Source organism: Erpetoichthys calabaricus, chromosome 3 (assembly GCF_900747795.2).
Source record: "Erpetoichthys calabaricus chromosome 3, fErpCal1.3, whole genome shotgun sequence".
NCBI classification, from domain to species: Eukaryota; Metazoa; Chordata; class Cladistia; order Polypteriformes; family Polypteridae; genus Erpetoichthys; species Erpetoichthys calabaricus.
Window position 1 is genome coordinate 211,258,195 of NC_041396.2, and position 24,319 is coordinate 211,282,513.

General features: G+C 36.1%; 2 protein-coding genes across 4 annotated transcripts in view; one reads left to right on the forward strand and one right to left on the reverse strand.

The window, feature by feature from the left end:
* acp1 (acid phosphatase 1) overlaps positions 1 to 9,920 on the reverse strand; it is a 42,578-nt gene extending 32,658 nt beyond the window's left edge. The window contains exons 1-3 of one of the 2 annotated variants that reach the window (XM_028797755.2): positions 9,824 to 9,920; positions 6,423 to 6,496; positions 5,874 to 5,987 (exon numbers count right to left, since the gene is read on the reverse strand). In XM_028797755.2, the coding sequence (XP_028653588.1) occupies positions 5,874 to 5,987; positions 6,423 to 6,496; positions 9,824 to 9,866 (231 nt within the window). In that variant the 5' untranslated portion in view covers positions 9,867 to 9,920. Of the gene's footprint in view, positions 1 to 5,873; positions 5,988 to 6,044; positions 6,159 to 6,422; positions 6,497 to 9,823 lie in introns of both variants that reach the window. The other variant, XM_028797754.2, reaches the window with a different exon arrangement.
* Positions 9,921 to 9,984: 64 nt separating this feature from the next.
* sh3yl1 (SH3 and SYLF domain containing 1) overlaps positions 9,985 to 24,319 on the forward strand; it is a 75,979-nt gene continuing 61,644 nt past the window's right edge. The window contains exons 1-3 of one of the 2 annotated variants that reach the window (XM_028797751.2): positions 9,985 to 10,123; positions 17,203 to 17,313; positions 23,954 to 24,067. In XM_028797751.2, the coding sequence (XP_028653584.1) occupies positions 10,000 to 10,123; positions 17,203 to 17,313; positions 23,954 to 24,067 (349 nt within the window). In that variant the 5' untranslated portion in view covers positions 9,985 to 9,999. Of the gene's footprint in view, positions 10,238 to 17,202; positions 17,314 to 23,953; positions 24,068 to 24,319 lie in introns of both variants that reach the window. The other variant, XM_028797753.2, reaches the window with a different exon arrangement.

A 24,319-nucleotide genomic window follows, 5' to 3' on the forward strand; every position in this document is an offset into this window, starting at 1 on the left:
TATTTAATTAAATGACATTTCCCCAGACACACCCACCCTCCATGATATGTCATCCATCCAAATATCGGACGGAACAGAAACTGATTCCCATTCTTGGATTTACGATTCTCTAGAGAATCGCGGGCTTACTTGTCAGATTATAAAAGAAGCTTCAATAATTAACAATTTATGGGTTATAAGCCCCTCGGTATCTAAGTGTTCTCATGAGAATGCCACCTAAAAAACACAAGCTGCTCATACAGGGAATACATTTGTGAAAAAGGTGATCAACCATAAGTATACTGGTTACTAAATCAAGTCTCAGTTTAAATGCTACTATACTAAATGCCTAACTACATAACTTGTGATGTACAGATTCCTGTATCAAATAGCAGTCTTGCAGCAAAGGGCTCAGACAAATGGATGTTACTTGCAAGGTAAAATTTGTGATAATGCAGAGTAATCCAAAATGCATCTGGTACGAAAAATCCCATGAGATTCTTTATATTAAAAAAACAAAAAATATATATGAACTTTATACTTTTCTGTAATAAAAAGAAAAAAAAATGTGTCAGCAATGACCAGCACACACCAGGTCCTGCAGTGTCACATGGATTTTTGGTAGCTTTACCTAATGGGTCCACTGAATAACCAAGATAATGTGTCTGGGCATTTGAGCGACTCTGTTTTACAGCTTAACAACAGAATATTTAAAATTTCCATGCATGCTCTCTGTGGGATCTCCTGACTCAGCTGATAAATACTGACAGGCTTAGAGAACTACTGCAAAAGTGGTCGTGGAAGCAAAAGCTTGAGCATGGAACAAGTTCCGAGAGGCTATGGAGAATAACCATCAAATGGCCATGAAACTATTGTAGCGAATGGTTCAACGTCTGAGGAGGGTAAGGCATAACCTTATCCAAATTGTGTTAAGCAGGGGTGAAAAGCTGCTGACCTCTTTTGAGGTAATAGTCGCGCGGACATAGAAACACTCTGAGGAACTCCACCACCCAGTGGACATTCCCTCCTACCAGGAGGTACCATTAAACACATTCAGTGGGCATTCTGCTGAAATAATTTTTGTGATCCAAAAACTGATGTGTTCTACCTACAGATGGATCACACTCCTCAGCCTCCCAAGTACTGCTCCAGCACACTTACATGTGCCTAAGATGCTGGAGGACCAATTTGGATTCTAGTCTGGCTATAGAACAGTAGGCCAGTTCTTCTCCCTGACACAATTACTGCAGGGGCACGGGAATAAGATAACACAATATACATGCATTTTGTAGAATTGGAAAAAGCTTATGACCGTTTGGGACTGTATGCGAGAGGTGCTGCAGGGCTTTTCTCACATGCTAGTCGTTTCCTACATTAATATAGTGAGAGCCGTGTTCAAATACTTGGCTTTAAGTCAAATTTGTTCATTGTGAGTGAGGGATTCTGTCAAGACTGTGTCTTGTCACCACTCCTGTTTGTGGTTTTCATGAACAGAATGTCAGAAGACAGCCAAGGATGCGAGTGTGTCCGGTCGAGGAGGCTTTAACTTTTTCTCATCTGACTGGGACCTTGAAGACTTACTTGAGTGATTTACTACTGAGTGTGAGCTATCTGAGATGAAGATCAGCACCTCCAAGTCTGATGTTCTGGTACTTTCTCAGAAAAAAATAGATTGCTCTATACAGACTGGGGTGGGGGCAACTTTCCTTAGTGGAGGAGTTCAAGCAGCTTAGGATATTGATCTTAAGTTATGGAAAAGGAGAATGCGAGTTCAACAAGCAGACTGGAGCAGTTACAGCTATTCTGTTTACCAGTAAATGTATATCACTGTAGATGCATATGGTAATGAGATTCAGTAGAGCTTCACAATATGGCCAAAAATATCAAAATAAATATCAAGATTGATCAATGCAGTAAAAATTGTCAAGATGTAGAACTTAATTTTATTCTATGAGTACATACCATACATAGAAAAGTTGCTTAAAAACTGAAAATTTTACAGTGAAATAGCTGTACTTCTTTACAGTAGCTCAAATTAACAAGGTATATAACAATGCAATGTAACAGTGCAAATACACTTAAGTGCAAACATTAAAGTAATATACTTATTACATATATTACTAATAAGAATAATAGTTTATTAATAATATATGAATATATATTAGTTATACCTCTAAAGTGAGACCTGGATGAGACAGCTGAACTGACAGCCATAGGTGTGTGTAACAAAGTAGTCAACACCATTTCTTTCTCTTGGAAAGAGTTGATGAATCCTGTGGTAGTAGTTTAGTAAACATTGAACAGCAGTACACAGGTTACAGGCAACGTGGCAGCGGTACTGTGGTACAGTCATTGGAGATCAAACCCTTATATAATGGATTCAAACCTAGCTTCTGATACTGTGTGTTCCTATAGCAAGTTACTTAAACTGCCTGAACTCCAACTGGAAACAACAAAAGAAACATAAGTAATTGTGTCTCAGTTGTTATAATATGTCTTGGACAAAGGTGTCAACCAAATAAATAAATAAATAATTATTTTGTGTCCAAAACACTGCATGCAAGCTAATTTTTTCAGTGACACAGCATTGACAGTGCTAGTTCTCCTCTCCTGTCATTAAACAAACATAGCGGTTCTCTCTAAGCCCCTAGTATAATGAGGCACCATCGAGTGAAACAGAGGGTATTCACCGTTTGCAACTCTGGAAAAAAAGCAGTATGGAAGCAATTCCATTCTGTGTTAATGTAGTGTATAGTAAGAGTTATGCATGGCTCAGATATCCGACTTGAATGTAAATCTGGAGTAGTATCAAAGTATCTTGTATCTTTCCACGCAACCTCTAGCTTTGCACGACATTATACAGCTGCCACAGCTTGGTGTTGGAAAAATATTTTTGGTCAGGACCTTGATTCCTTAAGTCAAAAACTTACTAATGTTCCTGCAGTCTTCTTTAAAGACAACACTGAGTAAAGTTGGTGACTGCATTTGTGATGTTCCGATTCTGTGGCAGTGTGGCATAGTGATTAAGGGTTTGGACTTTGAACTTCAAACCCTGATGTTGTGGGGTCAAATCCCACTACTGACACTGTGTGACCACAAGCAAGTTGCTTCACCTACCTGTGCTCCAATTAGAAAACTAAAAAGAAACATAACCGATTGTATCACAGATGTTGTAAAGGTGTCAGCTAAAGAATAAATATGTGGTGTCATGGCTGCAAAACCTCAACATGCTGGACTACTGTCTAGGTACAGCATCACTGTTTAAATGCTTGGTTGTCACAACAGTTCAATGTTCTCTCTGACAATCTTCATATCTGATAGAATGGTACTTTTCAACTGGTGGAATAATTTGTTCTATTACACTTTTCTGTAAGTATTTGGTGACGGCATATTTTGCATACTGGATTTATTTGTGGTTGGTCTGATTTGCGATAAATGAACCACTACCAAACATTTGATGTATACTGTTTCTTTAGTACTGTATCTTCATCAGCTGCGAACACATTTTCTGTCTTGGCGTCACGCACAAGGTACTCATCTTTGCATGAAATCTCTCCTTACACTATTCAGAACCACGATGTTAATTGCTTTTCTAACTCATGGGGATGTGCAATACCACAAAATGCAGCAGGACTGGCTGCTGTTCTGACGTTTTGCCAAGACTACACACTTCGTGCTAGGCCACAAGCCTTGCTTATTTCAGTATAAATAAGTGAAAAAATATTTTCAAAAAGTGTTATTGCCCACAAGTGTAAATAGCAGCAATGAGGTGTCTATGCAGGGTGGCTCGGGCTGTTATTCCAGGATAGGGTAAGAAGCTTAATAATTTAGGAGAGCCTCAGTGTAGTGTCACTTCTCCTCCAGATTAAGGGAAGATGGGTCCTCTGCGAGTTGCTTCAAGTATATCCCACTGGGCAGGGAACCTGCAGATGATACAGGACATGCTGGAGGGACAGAATCTCTTAATTGGCTTAGAAAAGCCTGGGAATTCATCAGGAAGAGCTGCAATCTGTAGCTGGGGACATGGATTCTTCATCTGACCTGCTGCAACCGTGATGCACACCAGAAAAGTAGTTTAGAAAATAAGGCGAGAAAAAAGATAAGGTACATGCATGACTCTTTCCTAGTTTCTATAAAAGTTCATAAATTTATAGAATATGCATCAAATTTTGTAAACACCCAACATCAATAGAGAAATGCTTTAATTTTGGGTTTTTAAACTGATGATCAGCCATCACAATTCACCTTCCAAATTATCCTCTACCTTTACAGTCCTGCAAGCTTCAGAATTTGGAAACCACACAACTTAATTTTTAAATCTAGGTTCTAGTAAAGTGGTCTTCACAGGGAAGTCAAAATTTGTTTTTTGAGATCTTGTGTTTTTTTATCATTTAAAAAGGGAAACACAAGTTCTTATACGTTATATATATGCTTTCAGCAGACATAATATTTTTCCACTCTGAAGATCTGTGACGGAGTAGCGTTACCAGTGAGACACCTGGTTGAATACGAAATGAGAAAGCACACATACATGCAAATGTCTTTTACTTTGTACCGACTGATAGTTGGGCTTCAGAAAATGTCAATTGAGCAATTTCTTTTTCTTTGGTTTTATTCTTGAATAAAGGTATACTTGTTTTGTTACACCTTTTGCGAAAATGTTTCTTGGATAGTTGGGGTTCAGTCTTCACACATCCTACACGTCATGTCAAAACTGTGTTATTACTATAGCATATGGAAACATTTTCTGCTTTAGCTGCAAGTTCAGCATTTCTTGCCTCGCATTTCCTTGGTCATTCTAGATTTACAAAGATCGTTGTAAACACAGAACACACATGAAATGTATTTCAAATCACAGTATGTCATTAGCTATATAAATTCCTTACAAACGCATCACCAAATAAACACTTCAACACAGACATCAGCTGCGAGGATTGCAGGAAGGTGATGCCTTTATCCGACGATGGAGTGGGGTGGGGTAGCAGGTTTCATTCTGCTAATCCACACGGTTGCAAAACAAAAGCAGGCTATTATCACAACGTTAAGGAGCTGCAAGCTTCTTGGTGTAGGATAGGAAATTTTTAAGGAGATCAGGGACGAAAAAAAAAAAAAAGTAAGCTTCAGGGATTCTAGTCTCAAGCAAAACCTAAAGTAGGAAAGTTTAAAAAAAAACAAAAAAAAAAACCCACAAAAACAAAAATGACAATTTTACTAAGAAACTACTTCCTGATTATTACTGGTGGTTTTTCTGCAGCCCTGAGACTAATACAGCTTTGAGCAGTTTACTGCAGCTGTACACGATGAGCGTCTTGAGATTAAACTACTGTTAGTTGCTTTCAGAGAAACAGCCCATAGCTATACACACACACACACACACACACCCTACTCCACAGCTTATAGATGGCGTCCCTAAAATAATAATGAATAAAAAAGCGCTTTTCAATAAGGAGAAAAAAAATATGAAAAACATTTTATTCTTCTCAACTTACATGATCATTACTGCTAACCTAGCAGATACTAAAGTGATACTATTTCCCCCAAATTATACATTTGTGTTATCAGATGTGCAAGTAAGAATTGCTATTTTTCGAATCTTCACATAGTTCATGCCAGTCATCCCATATCCACACCACCCAAGCCACCTAGGCCAAGCACAGAGAAAATTACTATTTACCACTATTACTATTACTACTTACCACTACATGAAGTGAACAAGTGATATTAAAAGTGGGACTTCTATACAATTCTATAAAAAAAAAACCCACAAAAGTAGACCATTTTGGAAGAGAACTATTATTCCTCAGTAATAGTATAGCAATTATTACTACTCAGTCTTTACATTTTATCCTAAAAGAAAATAAATAATGAAAAATGAACATATTAGTGTTGCATACCTGTCTTGCCCTGTGGCTTGTCTCAATGCCATGCTTCCTAAGGCAGTCCAGTGCACGCGCATCTGGAGAGCATCCCACATTCCAATCTGAAACAGCACCACTGTCTATAACCCACTGAAACAGAAAATACAAGACTAATACTAATCAAAAACAAAGAAAGGAAAGCAGTACCTGTCTGGCAATGTGATTCATGGCAATGCCATGCTTCCTCATGCAGGCCAATCCACGATAATCAGGGGGATTTCCTATTTCATAAGTTGATGTTGCTGCACTGTCTATTCTCCACTATATAAAAAGAGTATTACACACAAAAAAAAAAAAAACACAAACAAATACCCATGAAGTGCTCTTAAAAATGATTACTCTTACACACCATAATAAAGACTATTGCTAAAAACTGAATACTACTTAAGTAAACATTAAAGCTATTTATTTAGCACATAAAAATAGCACTTATCATGTAAGCAAATAAAATTTTAACAACTTAATAATTATAAATAAACAACAACTATATATTCCTGTCATTAAGCAACATTTACAAAAACTTACTTGGTCTACAACACCATTGTCACTTGCCATTTTTCGGAACACTGCTTCTGCAATTGGGGAACGACAAATATTCCCTTCAAAAGATCACAAACATAAAAATAGTGTTTGAGTAACAGAACTAGAAATATATGCAGTTACAAAGGTTACTAATAAATATAGCAATTTAGAAAAGATAAATCCATTCTCCTCCTTTTCAACAGTTCCGAGCAAACACTCATTGTTCTGAAAATTAAGATAGTGATTAAAACAAGTTACACAATGCACAAATGGTGCAACATTCAGGTGTGTTCAGTGACTAAGTTAACCGATATGAAAGCTGAAGCATTTTATATTTACTTCATCCACAAGTAACTAATTACATTTTTATTTATTAAATAGTTTTAACAAATGAGTCATATTTCAAAGTAATAGTGATCACAGAATGCAACTGAATGTGCTGGTAGGCTACATTACATACATATTAAAATCCGAGCATAAATGGCCTTGTTATGACTCTACAGCTTTCATGCACAGCAGATTGACATTAAAATGATGTGACAATGGTATCAATTCATTTGTGTTAATGATGGAGGGTCTGTGACTTAATGTTACTCAGCTTTCGTAAACCATAACATTTTTAAAAATATACCTAATTGGATACTACCCTATTAGCAATTGAAAAATATTTACAATTAATATTAGTTAAAACACAGTAATTCATTAGAATTATATGAATAAGTAAGAACTTGGAAAGGAACCAATTTTTTGTATATCAGGCATACAAATGGTACAAGATGGGCAAGAAAGACTTGCCATGACCATTTGTGTATATCTGGGACTGAAAGATGACGGCTGAGTGCCAGAGATCAGTGGTATAAGCCACTGAAGTCTCCCACCTCCTGATGCCACTATACATTTTTAAACCTATCTTATGTTAATATCAGTCAGAGCACCTACACCTTTCCTTTTCGAGTAAAAGGAAAATATACAAACAAGTTCAAGCAACAGTTCCCAAGATAAAAACTGAAACAGTAAAACAATTCCTGGTTGAAGTCGCACAGAATGTTTCTACGTTTTATGAGGGATGGGTTTGCAAATTTGCCAATGTTTTTCAATTGGAGATTTTGAAATTTTAAAACTTTGTACAACACGATATGTTCAAGATATCGGAGTTAAAATTGAATTAACCTGACCAAGTTCTCTGAAGTGTGCCATATCTCAACAGAATTGGTCAAACCCTAAGCCTAAAACCCCCTCCTTCTCTCCCCGCCCCCCAAGTTGTTGCACACAGACATGGTCTTTTGTAACAGGGGCTTACCACATTATATGCAAACACAACAAAAAAAAAAGTTCATAAATACAGTCCTGAGGAATAAAGATGATTGTAAGACTATTCATTTTATATTACTTTCAAGCCTGTCACTACAAATATGGTCGATCTGTAATTGTGTTATGGTTTGTCCAGCATAAAAGTATTTATTGGATAGTGAAGACAAAGTGGTGGCTTTGATGAAATCATGTAATTTCCTTAAGGACATTAGGCACAAGAGGGTTGTAAGGCACCACAAGATATTCTGACCATAAAAGTGGTAGGATGCAAGCACTAGGAAGAAAGGGAGAAGCCAATGTCATTTCTATTTTAGCTCTGCAAACTTATTTCCCTGCTCTCATCTTAATCTTCAGCATTTACTGTGCTTCCTTCGGAGTCTCTCTGTCATGAGATTTGAAGGTGCTCTCTTTTTATTCGGGAGGCTGTAGTTACTTAGCAATCCAGAGCTTGTTGATTGGAAAGCTGTGCACCATTCTCAGGGTAATTTAGTCTGTGATGCAAGGACAGAGTTCTTTGATATCTTCCCTGTGACTCGCACATCATTTCCCAGTATGTCCTTTGGAACCTGTCATTTAGAGACATTTCAGCCTCCTGGCTCTGCCTTCTCAATATCCTGATGGTAACAGGTTTGTACGAGAAACAGATTAGTGTCAGATCTGCACAAAGGGGTCACAGATTTACATTTAAAAAGAACTTTTAACATTTGTTGTTTCATTCAGTGGAACATGAGATAACTGGTGAAAGTTTTCATTGTTCCATCCAAAGGCATATGGTTCACCACATTTTATAACTGGAGAGTCAGAATGATTTATCATTAGAGTGAAGGTTAACATTGCACCCTTTCTGTTGTTGAGTTCTATTACTAAACATTAATACAGATGATATAAATATTTTGTCCAGGAAGATAAGTTACATCATTTTAAATAATATACAGTAGAATGTTAAGTTAGATATCAAATAGAATAAAAATCCTTAAAAATTTCCCCAGATGTTATAAACGTATAAATAAAGTTTTCATTATAGGATTTTATTCTTCTCTGGAGCACAAGCAGCTGTGGCTATCTGATCAGGGTAACATAACATGTCAGTAGTTGGAGCTAAATAAGTAAGCTTGTTTGCATTCCAAGGACAGGATAATGAAGCCACTCTGGCTAATGGAAACAATTAAATCCAAGAACATGCATATTGCCTAATAGTCGGTGCTCACAGCTGAAACAACCCCAAGACTCAATTTTTTGACAAATCTCTCTGAAGGTTTAACACTGCACTTTAACCTTTTTCATCTCTAAAAAGGTAATCTTAAAATAATTTCACCTATATAGGTGAATACTGGACAAAAAAAAGTATTGGTTAACAAAAATACTTTGACAATAACTTCACAGCCAAGTCCTGCTATTCCTTTGTTCTGTAGCTCCCTTTACAATCCATAACCATGTCCAAAGCAAACGGTGTGTCTCAAAAATTACAAAAAATCTCCTCAATCACTAGATATGCAAAAAAGTTCAATCAGCAGGTGTTGGGGAAAGGGTTTCGTGCGCTGAAAATATAAAGGAAGCGGCCAATTTTAACATTAACAACACATCAGAAAATCATCTGTCCAGTCTGAAACCTTGGAATTAATCTATTAGAGTTACTATTCTTTCAAGTAATTGGAAGTCCGATATCATTAAATCAAGGAACACAGAATGTGGGCTGCATAAAATGTAACTATCTACTATATGAATTAGTATGCTCCAACACCAACAGTCAATGAAGCCTTCAAAATCAAACTACTGTGAAGATAATACTTTTGTCACCCACAGAAGTATGCTGGATTCAATCCCAACTGATTCTGGCGCAAGGAATGGACCAGGCAGCGGACAGTCCATCACAGGACACAGTACTTATACCTCCTGTCTTAAAAACAACGAGCCATGACAGATCAAGTTGTACATCTAATACATGCCACGCTATCATCTACCAACTAACCTGACGTAAAATACCAACTGCATAAAATAATGAAAGCAAATGAAATCGTAAATCATCATCTGTAGCAGAATCAAAGTAATGGAATTTAAAAAAAAAAAATAGTTAAACCAATAAACTTTTTTACCCAAACACACGAATAAAACAGACTTTCTTGAGTTGGCAGCCATCTTTCGCTTTCAGAAGGGTCCTAATGTCATTCCGACGAACACTAAATGCGTCACAGCAGCCTTTACAGCGCCTGATTGTAAATTGTACAGATATTAAATGATAAACGGTCATCTCGCTTAATATAAGTCTATAATGTTTTTCTGTAAATACTTTAGCGATTGCATCCTTCGAAAGTTACTCATTTTCAAGGATTTAACTAAAGAGTCCTATTACAAACAGGCTAGCCGACAGGTGTATTCATTTCTACCTACGACAGGTATAGGGAGTTTTTTAAACGCTCACAACCGGAAGAACTTTTTTTTGGATAAAAAGTGCCTGCTTTGATGTTATGCTTAAAATAAGGATTTAGAATTACATATATCATATATCAGTGAGTATAACAGAAATTATTGTGATTTTTAATGTCTGGTGGAGAGGAAATTGCTTATTACACGACTTCTGATGTGTTTTAAAACAATAAATCTTAATGGAATAAAACTCTTATAATGTATTAAAAAAAAACCAGTAATTTATAAACCTTTTATATCAGGGAATATGCTTTGGTTAAACGGACACCTAACTAACTTTGTTATTAAATAAATCGTAGCCTACCTAAATAACCCATACTACACTAACATAAGGGTGTGTTTATGCATAAAATTATATTTGTTAAAAGAATGTGTGTTAAGATCAGATTCATAACCCCAGCCTCTGTGTGGTTGTCTAAAAATATAATTATATACAGTATGGTATGTAGACTCCACTGGGATAATTTGGTTATGAGTTATAATTGTGTCACTGTAGGCCTAAATGTAAAATGCTATTTTGTTTTTTCGTTTCCGGCTTTAATTTTAAATTCTTGTATTTAACATAGCCACATTGCATTAACTGGCTATAATACACATTAACCTGCCCACTCTTTCTGCTTGCTGTTATCTTTTAAGTTGCATTTAAAGGTAATAATAGAGAATATTAAGGGATCTGTGAAATAAAATAGTATGGAATTATATTCTTAAAGAAATACATTTCTTACAAAAATACAAAGGTCAGTAATTATGACCCTTGATTAAGGGGGTGGTTGGACTGTAAAAATGAAGTCCTCTATGATGTTTCAAGAATGGAAGTAAAACATGCTGCTTTACAAGAATCTTCATTGCATGTCTGCTTTTTGCAACACCTAAAATATATGTTAATTTAAGGTATTTTAGGACTATATGCATTGGCCACATGGCTTACATTTTGGTAAGTAATAACACTGCATTACACAGTGTTTATTATTTGTAAGGAAGACAGTAGGTAATATAGCATAATTATCAGGATTAATGCATGCTCTGGCTGTTTCTTTGCCCTTCATGCAATATGAATAAAAAAAAACTGGATGCTGTTAATTTTAGGGCAGTCATGATGGGTGTTATTTATTTATTTATTTATTTATTTGTTTGTTCTTTGGACATGTTCTGGATATCTCTGCTGCGTTAGAGACTTGCTTTTGATTCCTGGTAGGATTGTTGATCTTTTGAATCCTTTAAGATGTACTCATTTTTATAAAAGAAACTAATGAGGTCAAAACAACAAGTGCATGAAAGTGTAGCCCTTTTTCATTTTCATTGGAAAGTGGGTAAAGCCTGTTTAATTTCATGATTGACACAAAAACTGCTGGGGACAAAATAGAATGTTTAATTCGGTAGTAATCCATCTAAAAAAGCAGGAATTTATATACTGTAACACAAACCTCAAGCCAAATGAACGGCAGATGAGACCTATGGTCTTCACTTTTTTTCTAGTAGTATAGTATTAAGTCTTAAATTGTAGGTTTCAAAACATAGGCTAGAGATTCACACAACAGATTCCTTTTCAGATGACAGAGTACAATACAATAAGGAGGTGTGGCATACGTACACTACAATATGCCATCCTAGCCTTCTTGAAAATATTTAAGTACATTAGGTTAAGATTTAGGAGCCATGTCAGGTAACAAAAATTGACATTTCTGTTCATGTTGGAGTCCATATTAAATAATATACATATTAAGACAAATTATCATTCCTTGCTTAATAGATGCCTTTGCCTGCTGTAATTGAAAAGTAAATATGTATACAGCAAAAACAATGCATTTGAGTATTTAACAAGAAAGTACAACATTAACAGGAATTAGGAACCAAATTTGCACAAACTGTTTTTACAAGCAAATACTGCAATGTAATATGACTGTATATAGATATTGTGTAGTTACGCAGTAGGGGCAGTAAGATTCTTTGGCTATTATATCATTTTCTCTTTAAATACATTATGGAACATAAGATACTTGATGATGAAGAGCTAGCTTTTCCTTAAACAAATAAGAGATGGTCACTGTGCCAATTTACACTGTGTATCCTCCTACAAATCTAAAGTAACAAATATTATAATAAAGCTAAAAGATCATTTCCAGCATTGTAAACAGTTTTGGTAGTATGTTTCCTGAAATTATAGGGTCATGCTAGTGTATTTCCTGTATGAAACAACTGATTTTTACAAGGGTAATGTTCATTCACTGAATGACAATAGAACACAGATTAGTGTAATATTTTTCAATTTAAAAATTGTTTAATGAACATACATTATAATTTCCTAAGGCAAACTTTTTATGCATTAACCGATTTACTCTAGAGCTACATATAATGCAACAGAACCTTTTGTTAAAGGAAAATGTATTGATTAACTGTGTCACTTACAAGCCCCGATATCTGTGCTTTAAACCATTGTTAAATTTGTTATTTAGAATTCTTAGTTTTCCTCCAAAATAAATAACTTTAATGTTCCTTTAATCTTGCACTACATTTTCCTTTTTTAATCTGTTTAATCCAGTTCAGGGTCTTGGGGGAACTAGAGCCTATTCCAGCAACACCGGGAGCAAGATAGTAATCAGAAAACAAAGAGCTACTTCATTCCTGAGCACATTTTTTCATGTTTAAAGGATAAATTTGGTATTTTTCAAGTTATTTTTTCATAATCAAGTTATATATTAATTTCCCACATGAAATTGTATTCTAAAGTAAAGAATTTTATGTAATTTTGTTTTTAAAAAATGCATAGCTTGCTTTTGCCTTTTAAAATGGAGGTGAATTGTATCAGGGTTCCAACATGAAAACAAAAGCATTAAAACTTACTGAATGCATCTACCTGGAAGCAGCAAAATTTTTGATTCAAGAAAACCTTAGAACACAGTTTCATGTGGCAAATTAATATATACCATGACAGTAAACTAATAACTTAAAAATACTGAACTAATCATTTAAAGCAGGCAGAATGAAGGCAATCACTAAAGCACAACATGTGAGGGGAAGTAGCTAATTGTTTTCTGCTTAATCATTTATTTTCAGATAATAGACCTATATAAAAAAAAATCTTTACTGATATATTCCTATATTATACATTTCAAAATGTACAAAAACAGAAAATAAATACATTTTTAACTTTACATAAGTAAAGAATCAGACTAGAGACACTGAATTGGAAAAAACATGTACAGAAATGGATGGAAAATTAATTTTTACAGTTTACAAGATTTAGTTTCGTTTTCTAAGGAAAATAGTACATGTCCACAATTTACAAACTTGTTTGTTTACAGAGCAATCTGGGAAAAAGCTCAGTGTAGTATCTTGAGACTGTTCAGAGGGAAAAAAAATTTGCAGCATGTTTTTAAAGGTGTTGCATAATAATCAGACCAAAGAGAATCGGAAAAAGACTTGCTCTCTGAATTGCCATATACACAGGTTAAATTTCCCCCTCTTTTACACATTCAATTATTTATCAGTTCAACCAGGTATGATACTCTTACATTTCAGACCAAGTTTCTGGCATATCTCCACTGTACTCCATAGTATCAATATGACATTGACCTCTCCCACACACACACACACACACCCTTATATCCACCAAAAATATGTTTTTTTTTAAAGGTATTTGAATGATATGGCAATATTTCAAACTAGATACATCATTTTGAGGACTTGTCAAGAATACAAGCTTCAGATTTAACAAATGAGTCCCATGCAAGGATGTTTCCTACCTTGTGTTCGCACTGTCTGGATAAGTCCTAGACCCTGCTTCCCTAAATTGGAAATGTCTAGTTTAAAATATGAATGAATTAATGAATACATGAATATTCCAATTATTTCACAAGCCATTCTTTACTTGCCATGACTTTATATAGGAGGATCATTTATGATTTGAACACAGGGTGTTTACTGTGCAAATCTGCTGTAATCTTCTGCAATGAACAGTTACATTTTGTTTCAGCATCTAAAACTTTAACTTAAGCACAAAAAGCAAATTATGGATTAGAGCAAACTTTTATTGTGTGTTTTGTTTTTTTTTTTTTTGGAGGCTATTCAATTTGGAACAATATAGTAACATCTAAGATTTATAATGTTGCTATGAGCTTAAAATAAAAATCCAATTTCTTTGTAGGATTTATGGGTAGAAAAAGAGTGCACTATTAAAATGACTATGGCATCATTTTCCATGTAAAGGAAGCAGATATTAGTACAATTCAGTTTTAAATGTGATAGTATTAAAAAAACAAAATAAAATTGAACACAGTATACAGGACATAACCTTGGAATTATTAATACAGCATATTCACCTTCCATCTTGAGGCTTTTTTGTGTAATATCTTCCTAACTACAGAATGACCATCACAGTCCCATTTTCACACATTAATTGCTATCAACTCCGATCCTTCACCATTCTATATTAGATTAAATTAGATAAACTTTATTAATCCCAAGTGGAAATTTTACATGCAAACGGCAGCAGAAACATAAAAACAAGGATACAGACTCCTTGCCAATGATACAGCCAATCAATCAATTAGTATGTAAATAAAAATCAATAAATGTATATTCAGATATTTTAAAATGGTATTTCAAAGTAAACTTCATGAGTGCCTCGGGAGGAAGCACTGAAATGGCTGATGGCAGTGGACAGAAAAGAGCCCCAGAGGCGCTTCTTAGCACATCGTGGTGGAATGAGCCTGTGCCTGAAAGTGCTCAATGAGATTGCCTCCTGGAGGAATGAAGGGTATTTTTCATGATGGCATCCTGTTTTGCCACCATTCTCTTTTGTATAACAGCTTCCAGTGTGTTCAGGGTTCATCAGGCCAGGCTTTCCTGATAAATTTATTCATGCATTGTGCTTATTTTGAGCTCAAGTTGCTTCCATAGGAGACCACAGCATAGAAAACCACACTGGCTACAATGAACTGATAGCTGCACACCATTAAAAGCCCCGAGTCTCCTTGATGTGTCTCAGCTGTTAACTTTTCCACTAATATAATTTTTTTAATGAAAAAAAAATAGCCTTTTGGAATGTTAACACTAATTGTCTAGACCTTTGTTTAGGTGCTTGTAACAACAGTCTTAAATCTGTACAAAATAGCAGCATTTTTGGACAATTATTATTACAAATAGTTGATAAAGACTGTTTTATCTGACTTTATTTAATGCAATATCTTTTAGAGAATCTTCAGGCTTGACAACTGTTGTCTTATTGCATTTATTTTATAATTAGTACATTTAAAAAGTTTTAATTTTTCAATCAATATACTGTCATTTTATGACCAGAATTTCTTAATGAGTTAGTAAATGAATACAGTCTATTCAATTATTAGAGTACTAATATTTATTATTTGTACAGATCATGAAAATAAATATGTAAAACTAAACACATTTACGACATTTCAATTACTATCCAATTTATTTTACATTAACATAATAAATGAATATGAATGCACACATTATCTTGTAAGGAACATGAACATCTGTTACAAACAATATTAATTTTATTATGTTTGATGAAAATAACTTTTGATTTAGATTTTAAAATAATTTCTTTCCATTAAATGAGAGAATATGTCACATTTTTGATGTGTATGGTATTTGCCTGCTACATTGCATGTGCCAAAATGCTGAAGAGATGTTCTGTATGATGTTCACTTTTATTGTATATGTCAGTGAGTACAAAATTGATTTTTTACAATATTATACAATTAAGCCACTTTTCCCTATGAACAAAGTGCCAAAATGAAGTACCAACATTGTTCAACAACTTCAGTTCATACAGGAAAACATTGTAAATATGCTTGCTAGCACATTTTACATCAACCTAATGACCACTGTTCAATGAATGCCATATTTTGTGCGGTGAAACGTCATTTATTTTTTTAATGTATTTATTAATTAAACTGGTAGTCAATTAGCAGAAACAGTGTGAATACCATTAATTAATTAGATAAGGACCTGAAATGATAACTGTACTTTGTTTTTTTACAATGAACTTTGTATAGTCTGTAACATAGTGAAACAATTGACAGCCGAGGTATACATTTTTGAGAGATAAAGAGTTGTGTGCATCATGACATTGAAAAGTTTTGAAAACTTTCTGTTTGTTGATTAGAATGAGCCTTGTTCATATACTTCAGGGTCTGCTAATTAGTTGTGCCTACAATGCTGCTTATCATCTCCACAACAAGTCTGGCCTTCACCCTCTCCTGGGCACTCAGCCATACAGCTCAGTTGGATATCCAGGTTTAAGACATGTGGAGTATTTATCCAAGTGTGTTAAGCCAAAAGTTGTAAGCTTTAGGTAATTCTGTAAAATCAGAAGCTGACATATATAGGCCCTTCCTATTGTGCAACAACATTAACATTACCCATTTCTCCACTCTCATGTCCTACTTGTGCTTGGAACTTTGATCATTAAATTCATTTGCAATTAACTTCTGACTGTGCCTTCTTAATGTATCTTACTCTCACCGTACCTCTCAATGTAAATGGGCTGGCAAACTAACCTTGGAGTAATCTGGTGATGAATTTGTGGGATGACTTAAATGTTTGTTCAGCCTTTCACATCGCTTACTTGTATGTCTTATTTTTTATTCACTTTTCTGCATTTTTTATATATTTTAACCCTTGCTTTTGAGATACTGTATATCTTATGATTTTTAGCCTATGTTACTGTTTTGGATTTGAACTTCAGCATTATCTTTTTCCAGCACATGTCTTGACACTGTTTTGTATATTTTGGATGTACAGTAGTTCTGCATTGTTTAGTTCTATCATATTGATCCTATGATCATCTTAAAGCTTTAACTTTTACATACCAAACTTATTGCATTAATTCAGTAATTGATAGTATCTGAAAATGGAAAGAAATGTAAACGTTTTCATTTTAATTTCTACTAGCATTCAAAAGGCAACTAGTTATAATCTTAAAAGTGAAAATTTTCATTTTTTTTATTGTTCTCAATAACCTGAGGAATTTTATCACATCAGTATTTGCATCACTTATGGAGTTTGTTTTATCTTTTAATAGTGAGTAATCCAATTCCAACTAATTTGAAATCGGAGGCAAAGAAGGCAGCTAAAATTCTTAAAGAATTCACTGAAATAACTGCAAGAAATGGGCCTGACAAGCTAATTCCACGTATGTACCTAATTTAATCATTTTAATGCAGTTTTATCATATTCTTAATCTGGAAACACAATTGTAATTGTGAATGTTTTAGACTATACCCAGAACATCCTGTTGCATTATGGCTAAGCTTGAACTCTTTTGTAAAATACAGTGGGGTAAAACTGTAAAAATGGATGAAAGTGGATATGGCCCTTTCTAACAGACTTATGGCTGTAAATGAAGTATTGGATACCTGCATGAAGTGTTATTTAAAAGGTGTATTTGTATATAACCAAACCATCTAACAGACTTATGGCTGTAAATGAAGTATTGGATACCTGCATGAAGTGTTATTTAAAAGGTGTATTTGTATATAACCAAACCATTGATTTATTATTCATTTCATTTTCATCAAAATTAAAAGTTATTGCTGATAACATATTTTAGGAGAAAATGTTTACTTACAATATAATTTATATTGATTTCAGCTTTTGCTTCATACAAACATCTTTTTTTTTATTAATATGTTAACATTTATTTCTCAACATCCACATATATAGTTTATCCTTTGAAAGTATTTTCTAAAATAAGCCACCTTTATTTCATCTAGCACCTTCCTGTGGTGAAGAGAAGCCCAGGGCACTTAACAAGTATTGACATGCAGTGTTCTCCGTAGCGTCTTTTAGCCAGGCCCTCCGCCCGGCTAATTTAGCCGAGCGCCCGGCTGTCATCTCTCATGACATTGTGATATGACAGCCGCAGATCTAATGATCTGCAGAGATGGCAAGGGACGAGCGATCGGGTGGGCAAATACAGTATTTTAGAAGTAGGATCACAAGTTGTGAGGGGAGAGGCGCGGAACAGGATGTTGCTGATCACTCGGTGCTAAAGCTAATAGCGGGGATGAGGCGGAGTGGAGTTCACAAGCAAAGATTATGGGGAGGTGGGCTGTTGAGAGGGGGGTGTACATGGTGTGACAGTTTGTGGTCCTCTCGACCCCTTGAACCCTCTGACCACTCTTCAGACACCAGGTAAAAGTCCAATATTTATTTATTTGGACAATATTAATGTGCACAAAGCACCTACACTCCACAATACTCATATAATAAATCAATACAATAATCGATAAACAATCCTCCACTCCCAGACGCGTTGCCATCCTTCCACCCAGCTCAGCTCAACGCTCTGGTATTTCACTGTCCTTTTTATAGTCCTTGACCCGGAAGCGTTTCACCCTCTGTCCATGTGACCTGGAACACTTCCGGGTCAGATAAAAATCCTTCTTTTCTTTACCCATGAAACACATCGTTCCCTTTGTCCACGTGACTCTGACGTACTTCCTGGGCGTAAGGCAAATAGTCTCTGTGCCTCCCTGCAGCGTCCTCTAGTGGGCCCCAAGGTATCCAACAGGGCTAAGAATAAAAACTACATTGTCCAGTATTCCCTGCTGGCATTTGGGGCACCTCCATGCTGCAGGAATGGCTCACCTGGCGGCCTGGGGGTATTGGCTGGGATGAAAGGCCGGTCACATATCACAATGGTAATAGCAGGGGCGGAGCAGTTTCATTAAAGTAGCAAGGAGTATGGAGAGGTGGGCAGGCGACAGGAGGCTGTACATGCTAATAGCGAGAGCGGAGCTGCACTTCACAAGCAAAGAGGATGTGGAGGTGGGTGGGCGAGAGGAGGACTGATAAAAAAAAAAAAAAAAAAGACTCGCGGAACCAGCCTGTCAGATATCAGAAAAAAAGAGCGTCAGGAAGTGATGTCTCTGTTCTCAGTGTCAGTGCAGTCTATGTAGTGCTACTAAGCTTATGTCGAGAATAAAGTGGACATGTCCACTTTATTCTCGCCATTTATCTCGAGATTAAAGTCGACATGTTGACTTTATTCTCGTAGTTTGTTATTAAAGTAGAACATCGTAAACTAAACTTCATCTTAAAATGAATATTTAATTTACTACATTTTCTCAAACCCCGTCATAAATTATGTAGCGCCTGAAATGCTTTGTGTTATTGTGTGGTGATTGGTTATGTGGAGAAAGAAAAAGAAAGGGTAGGAATTGGGGTTTTGGTACGTCAGAGGCAGCATGCATGCAATAAAGAAAGCCTGCTCAGAAGCACATCCATTGAATTCTGTGTTCATGTCTCCGACCACCAGATCACGAACCCAACATTTACACAATTTTTAAGTTAAACCTGTGCAATACCCATTCATACATCCAGTTTTTTGGAGCCTCGTTACACCTGCCATAACGTTCTCTACACTGAACGTACACCTAGGGACCCCTAACTGCAAGGGAGCAGCACAACCGCCACACAACCGTGCATGTTTAATACATGCTTTAATGCATTTCATCATGAAAATTATATCAAGTACTGTATGTATGTTAGCACTGTAAATGTTCAGAGAGCAGGAATATCATGAAGTGAATGTATTTTGTGCGGTGATCCATCCCGGCGCATCCTCAGTGCAAGTGGAAGTCAGTTTAAGAAGCACGTAGCAATTAACAAATCGGCCGGGGAACACTTAACACAAAGCATTTAATGCATTACACTACCTTATGATGGGGTTTGAGAAAATGTAGTAAATTAAACATTGATTTTAAGATGAAGTTTAGTTTACGACATTCTACTTTAATGACAAAATAAACTATGAGAATAAAGTGGAAATGTCGACTTTAATCTCATCATAAATGGCGAGAATAAAGTGGAAATCCCGAGAGTAAAGTCAACATGGCGACTTTATTCTCGACATATAGTTATTTTCTTCTTCAATGTGCCCCTTTTTTTTTTTTCTTCAACTGGGCCCTAATACGCTTCCGTAGTTTTGTTAAAGTGACCCATCTGCCATTCCTTTTTTTGTTCATATCTTGCCCTGCCGTAGTGCAAGTGTGCAATGAATATCCAACAGGCTCTCACTTTCCCAGTCAAAAGTCTTATTCATAAGTACTTTTAATTTTTTCCAAACTTTTTACCAACATGAGCAAAAAAAGTGTTCAGAAAACAACACTGCTTAGTTATTTCAGAAAAGAGATGCCACAAACTAATGAAGGTGCAGCGTCAACTCCTCATGTGGCAATTTCAGACAAAGACATGGTCTGAAGCTGGTCCATCAGGGGAAATCTCTTCAGCACACACTCTGCCAATTGATAAATCTAAGAACCGCTTATCCGGCATAAACAAATATTAAAGATTTAAGGATTAAAGTTCTTTAAAGGTTTAAAGATTTTGATTGGCTAATGGTCAAAGAAAATGGTATGTGGTGCTCATTGTGCATGAAATATTCAAACAAACACCCCCCAAGGAGGGAGTTACCTTGGGTAAATGTGCCATGCACAAGAATTCAAAAAGAAAGCTTGCTGGACCATGAAAAAAGTAAAACGCACATTGAGTCTTCTGCTGACCTTTTAGGAAAGTGTGTACTAGAGCAAACTGGAATCGGTCAAATTGAAAGATCTGTATCTGTGTTAAATAACTTACAGAGAGATGCCTTTGTGGGAGCTTTAAGATCCATGTATTGGTTGGCAAAAAATGAGTTGCCACATACAACGTTGTTCGAAAAGCTGTTGGAACACTGTAAAATGGCTTGTTCCTTTTCTAGGAAGAAAAGAAGAATAAATATTTAACTGAATACACCTTATGCATATGCAAGTTGGCTTTGAAGAATATTTTTAAATATTTTTCATTGTTTTCACTTTTCTTCCCGACAGTGACAATACTTGTGCCTCTTGGTTTATGTCATAACAATTGTTATTTAAAATTTTTGTTAGGGTTGCAGGATCCTGAATTGGATTCTTCTTAAATTTAATAAAAAATATTCTGGAAAAAGTGCCAAACCTTAAAAAAGGAAGTCATATTGAGCATTGGAAAATAATTAATAATAATTAACTAATAAAAATAGTGCACATTTAATATTCCACACCACCAAATTTCCCTGTCCTGCCTCACCCGGCTGGAAAAAAAATCTGGGGAGAACACTGGACATGTACTATTTTTTTCATGTATAAAAATTGTACATACAATTGTATACAATAATATACATGTATGCAATTGTAGTAAATGTGATAAGCAGCTTGCACAAGATCACATAGCCCTCCAGTGATAATGGGGAAAGTTTTCAGTTGAATTATGTAGACACCTTGCCAAATGAAAAGATTCAAAAATCAGCTTACACTGTAACTAGAGGGCTAAAATGGAGTTTGAAGAACTAAACTGCCATCAAAAAGTGTTTGAGAACAGATTTTCAGCTACTCCTGCTTCTTGGCTGTCAGATAGCTTTGAAATGCTGTAAGCGTTGCCACAAACATGTCTTCTAACCGTGTTGGTCCAAGGTAATAGTTTTCTGGTGGTGTCAATGCTGCATTTCTCCATATTGGCCTTTGTATTGTCCTTAAAGCATGTTCCTTCTCCTCCATCTGCATGCTTACTTGAATAAGTGAAGAAAACTTACTTTAGAAGTCTAGTAGTAGGTATCAATAAGACCTGTCCAGCTCAGCCAAGTTGATGACATACACATAATAACTGTCAATGCTCATGTTCAATTAAGAATAGAGACTATTTTTTGATTAACCTGTTTCCTCATCACATTTGAAGTATCTTTCACAAGCAGCATACATGGTACTGTTCTCAAGTCTTGGTATGCCTTCTATAACCTCCATGTTAAAATGTGTTTTACCTCCCTTTAAAAATGTGGGAGTAACTACCGGTACTGCTTTGTAAACAAAAATCTTTGTTTTGATGGTGGTTTTGCAGTTTTTGAATACCTGCTTCCTGGTAAAACTTGAACATGTAAGATAATGAATCTCTTAATCCGTGCCAGCCTTCTGTGACAAGTGGTTTCCTAGGCATGAGAACTATTCAGCACTTTCTATGGTTTTACTGTAGCACTGAATTATAGGGGCTGCTGTTTGCTAATTTCTTGGCAATAATTGTGTAACATCTTACAAGTGTTAGGTGCCATTTTCTCATATGTAATGGTGATGACATCATTAATTGCCTGAAGATACTTTTTGTGAGTGTGTGCACACAACTACACTGCTCAAAAAATTAAGGGAAAACTTAATCATCACAATCTAGCACAAAGTCAGTTAAGCTTCAGGGATATCAATCTGTCCAGTTAGGAAGCATAAGCGATTGTGAAAATGACAACAGGTACACTGGAGAGGCAACAGCAAGTCAACACCCAAAAAGGGAATGGTTTTACAAGTGATGGCCACAGACAATTGCTCTCTGATTAATCTTCCTGGCTGATTTTTCTCTAGTTTTGCGTGGTGCTATTGTCCATGTTTCCACTGGTAGCATTAGGCGGTACCTACAGCTGATTCAGGTTGCACAGGTAGTCCAGCTCCTCCAGGATGGCACATCCATATATGCCTTGCTAGAAGGTTTGTTGTGTCTCCAAGCACAGTCACAACAGCATAGAGGAAATACCAGGAGGTTGTTACACTAGGACAGCTGGACAGGGCTGTAAAAAGCAATCAACTCAGCAGCAGGACTGGTATCTACTCCTTTGTGTGAGGAGTAAAAGGACGAACGCTGCCAGAACCCTACAAAATGACCCCCAGCTGGCTGCTGGTGTGCATGTTTCCGACCAATCTGTTAGACATAGATTTCATGAGGGTGGAATGAGGGCCTAACCTCCTCTAGTGGGACGTGTACTCACAGTCCATCACCATGCAGCGCAATTGGCAGTCGCTAGAAAATACCAAATTGGCAGCTTCACCACTGGCTCCCTGTTAGTCTGGAGACACTGTGGTGAACATTATGCAGATGCAACGTCATCCAGCATGACACATTTGGCAATCGGTCAATGATGGTCTGGGGAGGCATTTCCTTGTCACCAGGTGTAGGTCACACAGACCTCCACGTGCTAGGCAATGGTACCCTGACTGCTGTTCAGTACCGGGATGATATTCTCGGAGCTATTGTCAGACCTTATGCTGTGCTCTGGGTTCCTTTTGATGAAGGACAGTGCCCAGCCTCAAGTGTCCAGAGTGTGTAGGTAATTCCAGGATGATGAATGTGTTGATGCCATTGACTGGCCACATGTTCTCGAGACCTGAATACAGCTGAGAACCTCTGGGACATCATGTATTGGTGACGCCGCCAAGTATCTCCATAGACTATTCAGGAGTTCACTGTTGCCATGATCTAGACCTTGGAGTAGATTCCCCGGGACATCATCTGCCATCTCGTCAGGAGCATATCAAAACATTGTCAAGAATGCATACAAGCACACAGGGGTCATCATACACACTGCTGAATCACATTATGAGTTGCCATTAAGAAATTCATACAAGTTGGATCAGCCTGTGATTTCAATTTTTGATTTTGATTTTTGGTGTGATGTTAAATCAAACACTCATAGTGTTGGTAATTTCGGTTTCCAGTGACTGTTGATACATCATTTTGTTTTCAATGAATTGCACAGTATTACTCAAAGATTTTCCAGTTGAATATTTTATTCATTGAGAACCAATGTGTGATTTAAGTGTTCCCTTAATTTCATTATACAGTATTTAAGTTCCACAACGGAGATGGAGACTATATTTTTAGACTGAAGTCTGTCAGGTAAATAACAAAAAATGAAAATAAAGTGCACAGTATATATATTATTTTTGAAACAAAATTGCTGTTATAAAACTACGTGTTTATTTTTTCTTTCTCCTAAGCTCATGTTATTGCAAAAGCTCAAGGTCTTGCTATCCTGTCAGTCATTAAAGCAGGATTTCTAGTAACTGCTCGTGGAGGCAGTGGTATAGTAGTGGCCCGTCTTCCAGGTGATCGTAAGTATAAACTGTTTATTCTAAAATTAACTTAAATTGCTGTTAAAGTGAGTAGCTGAAAGAGGGAAATAAAAAAAAAAATATTGAGAGTAGCTTCTTTAAATTCATGAATACTTCACATAATGTATAAAGGTAAACAAATAATCTGTGTCCTATACTGGAGTACTCTGTTTGTCCATGAGACAACATTGTTCAACTACAAATCCCCTGCAAAAGGGGGAGTATTGGTAGGGCTGCCAAAGATCACTTGAA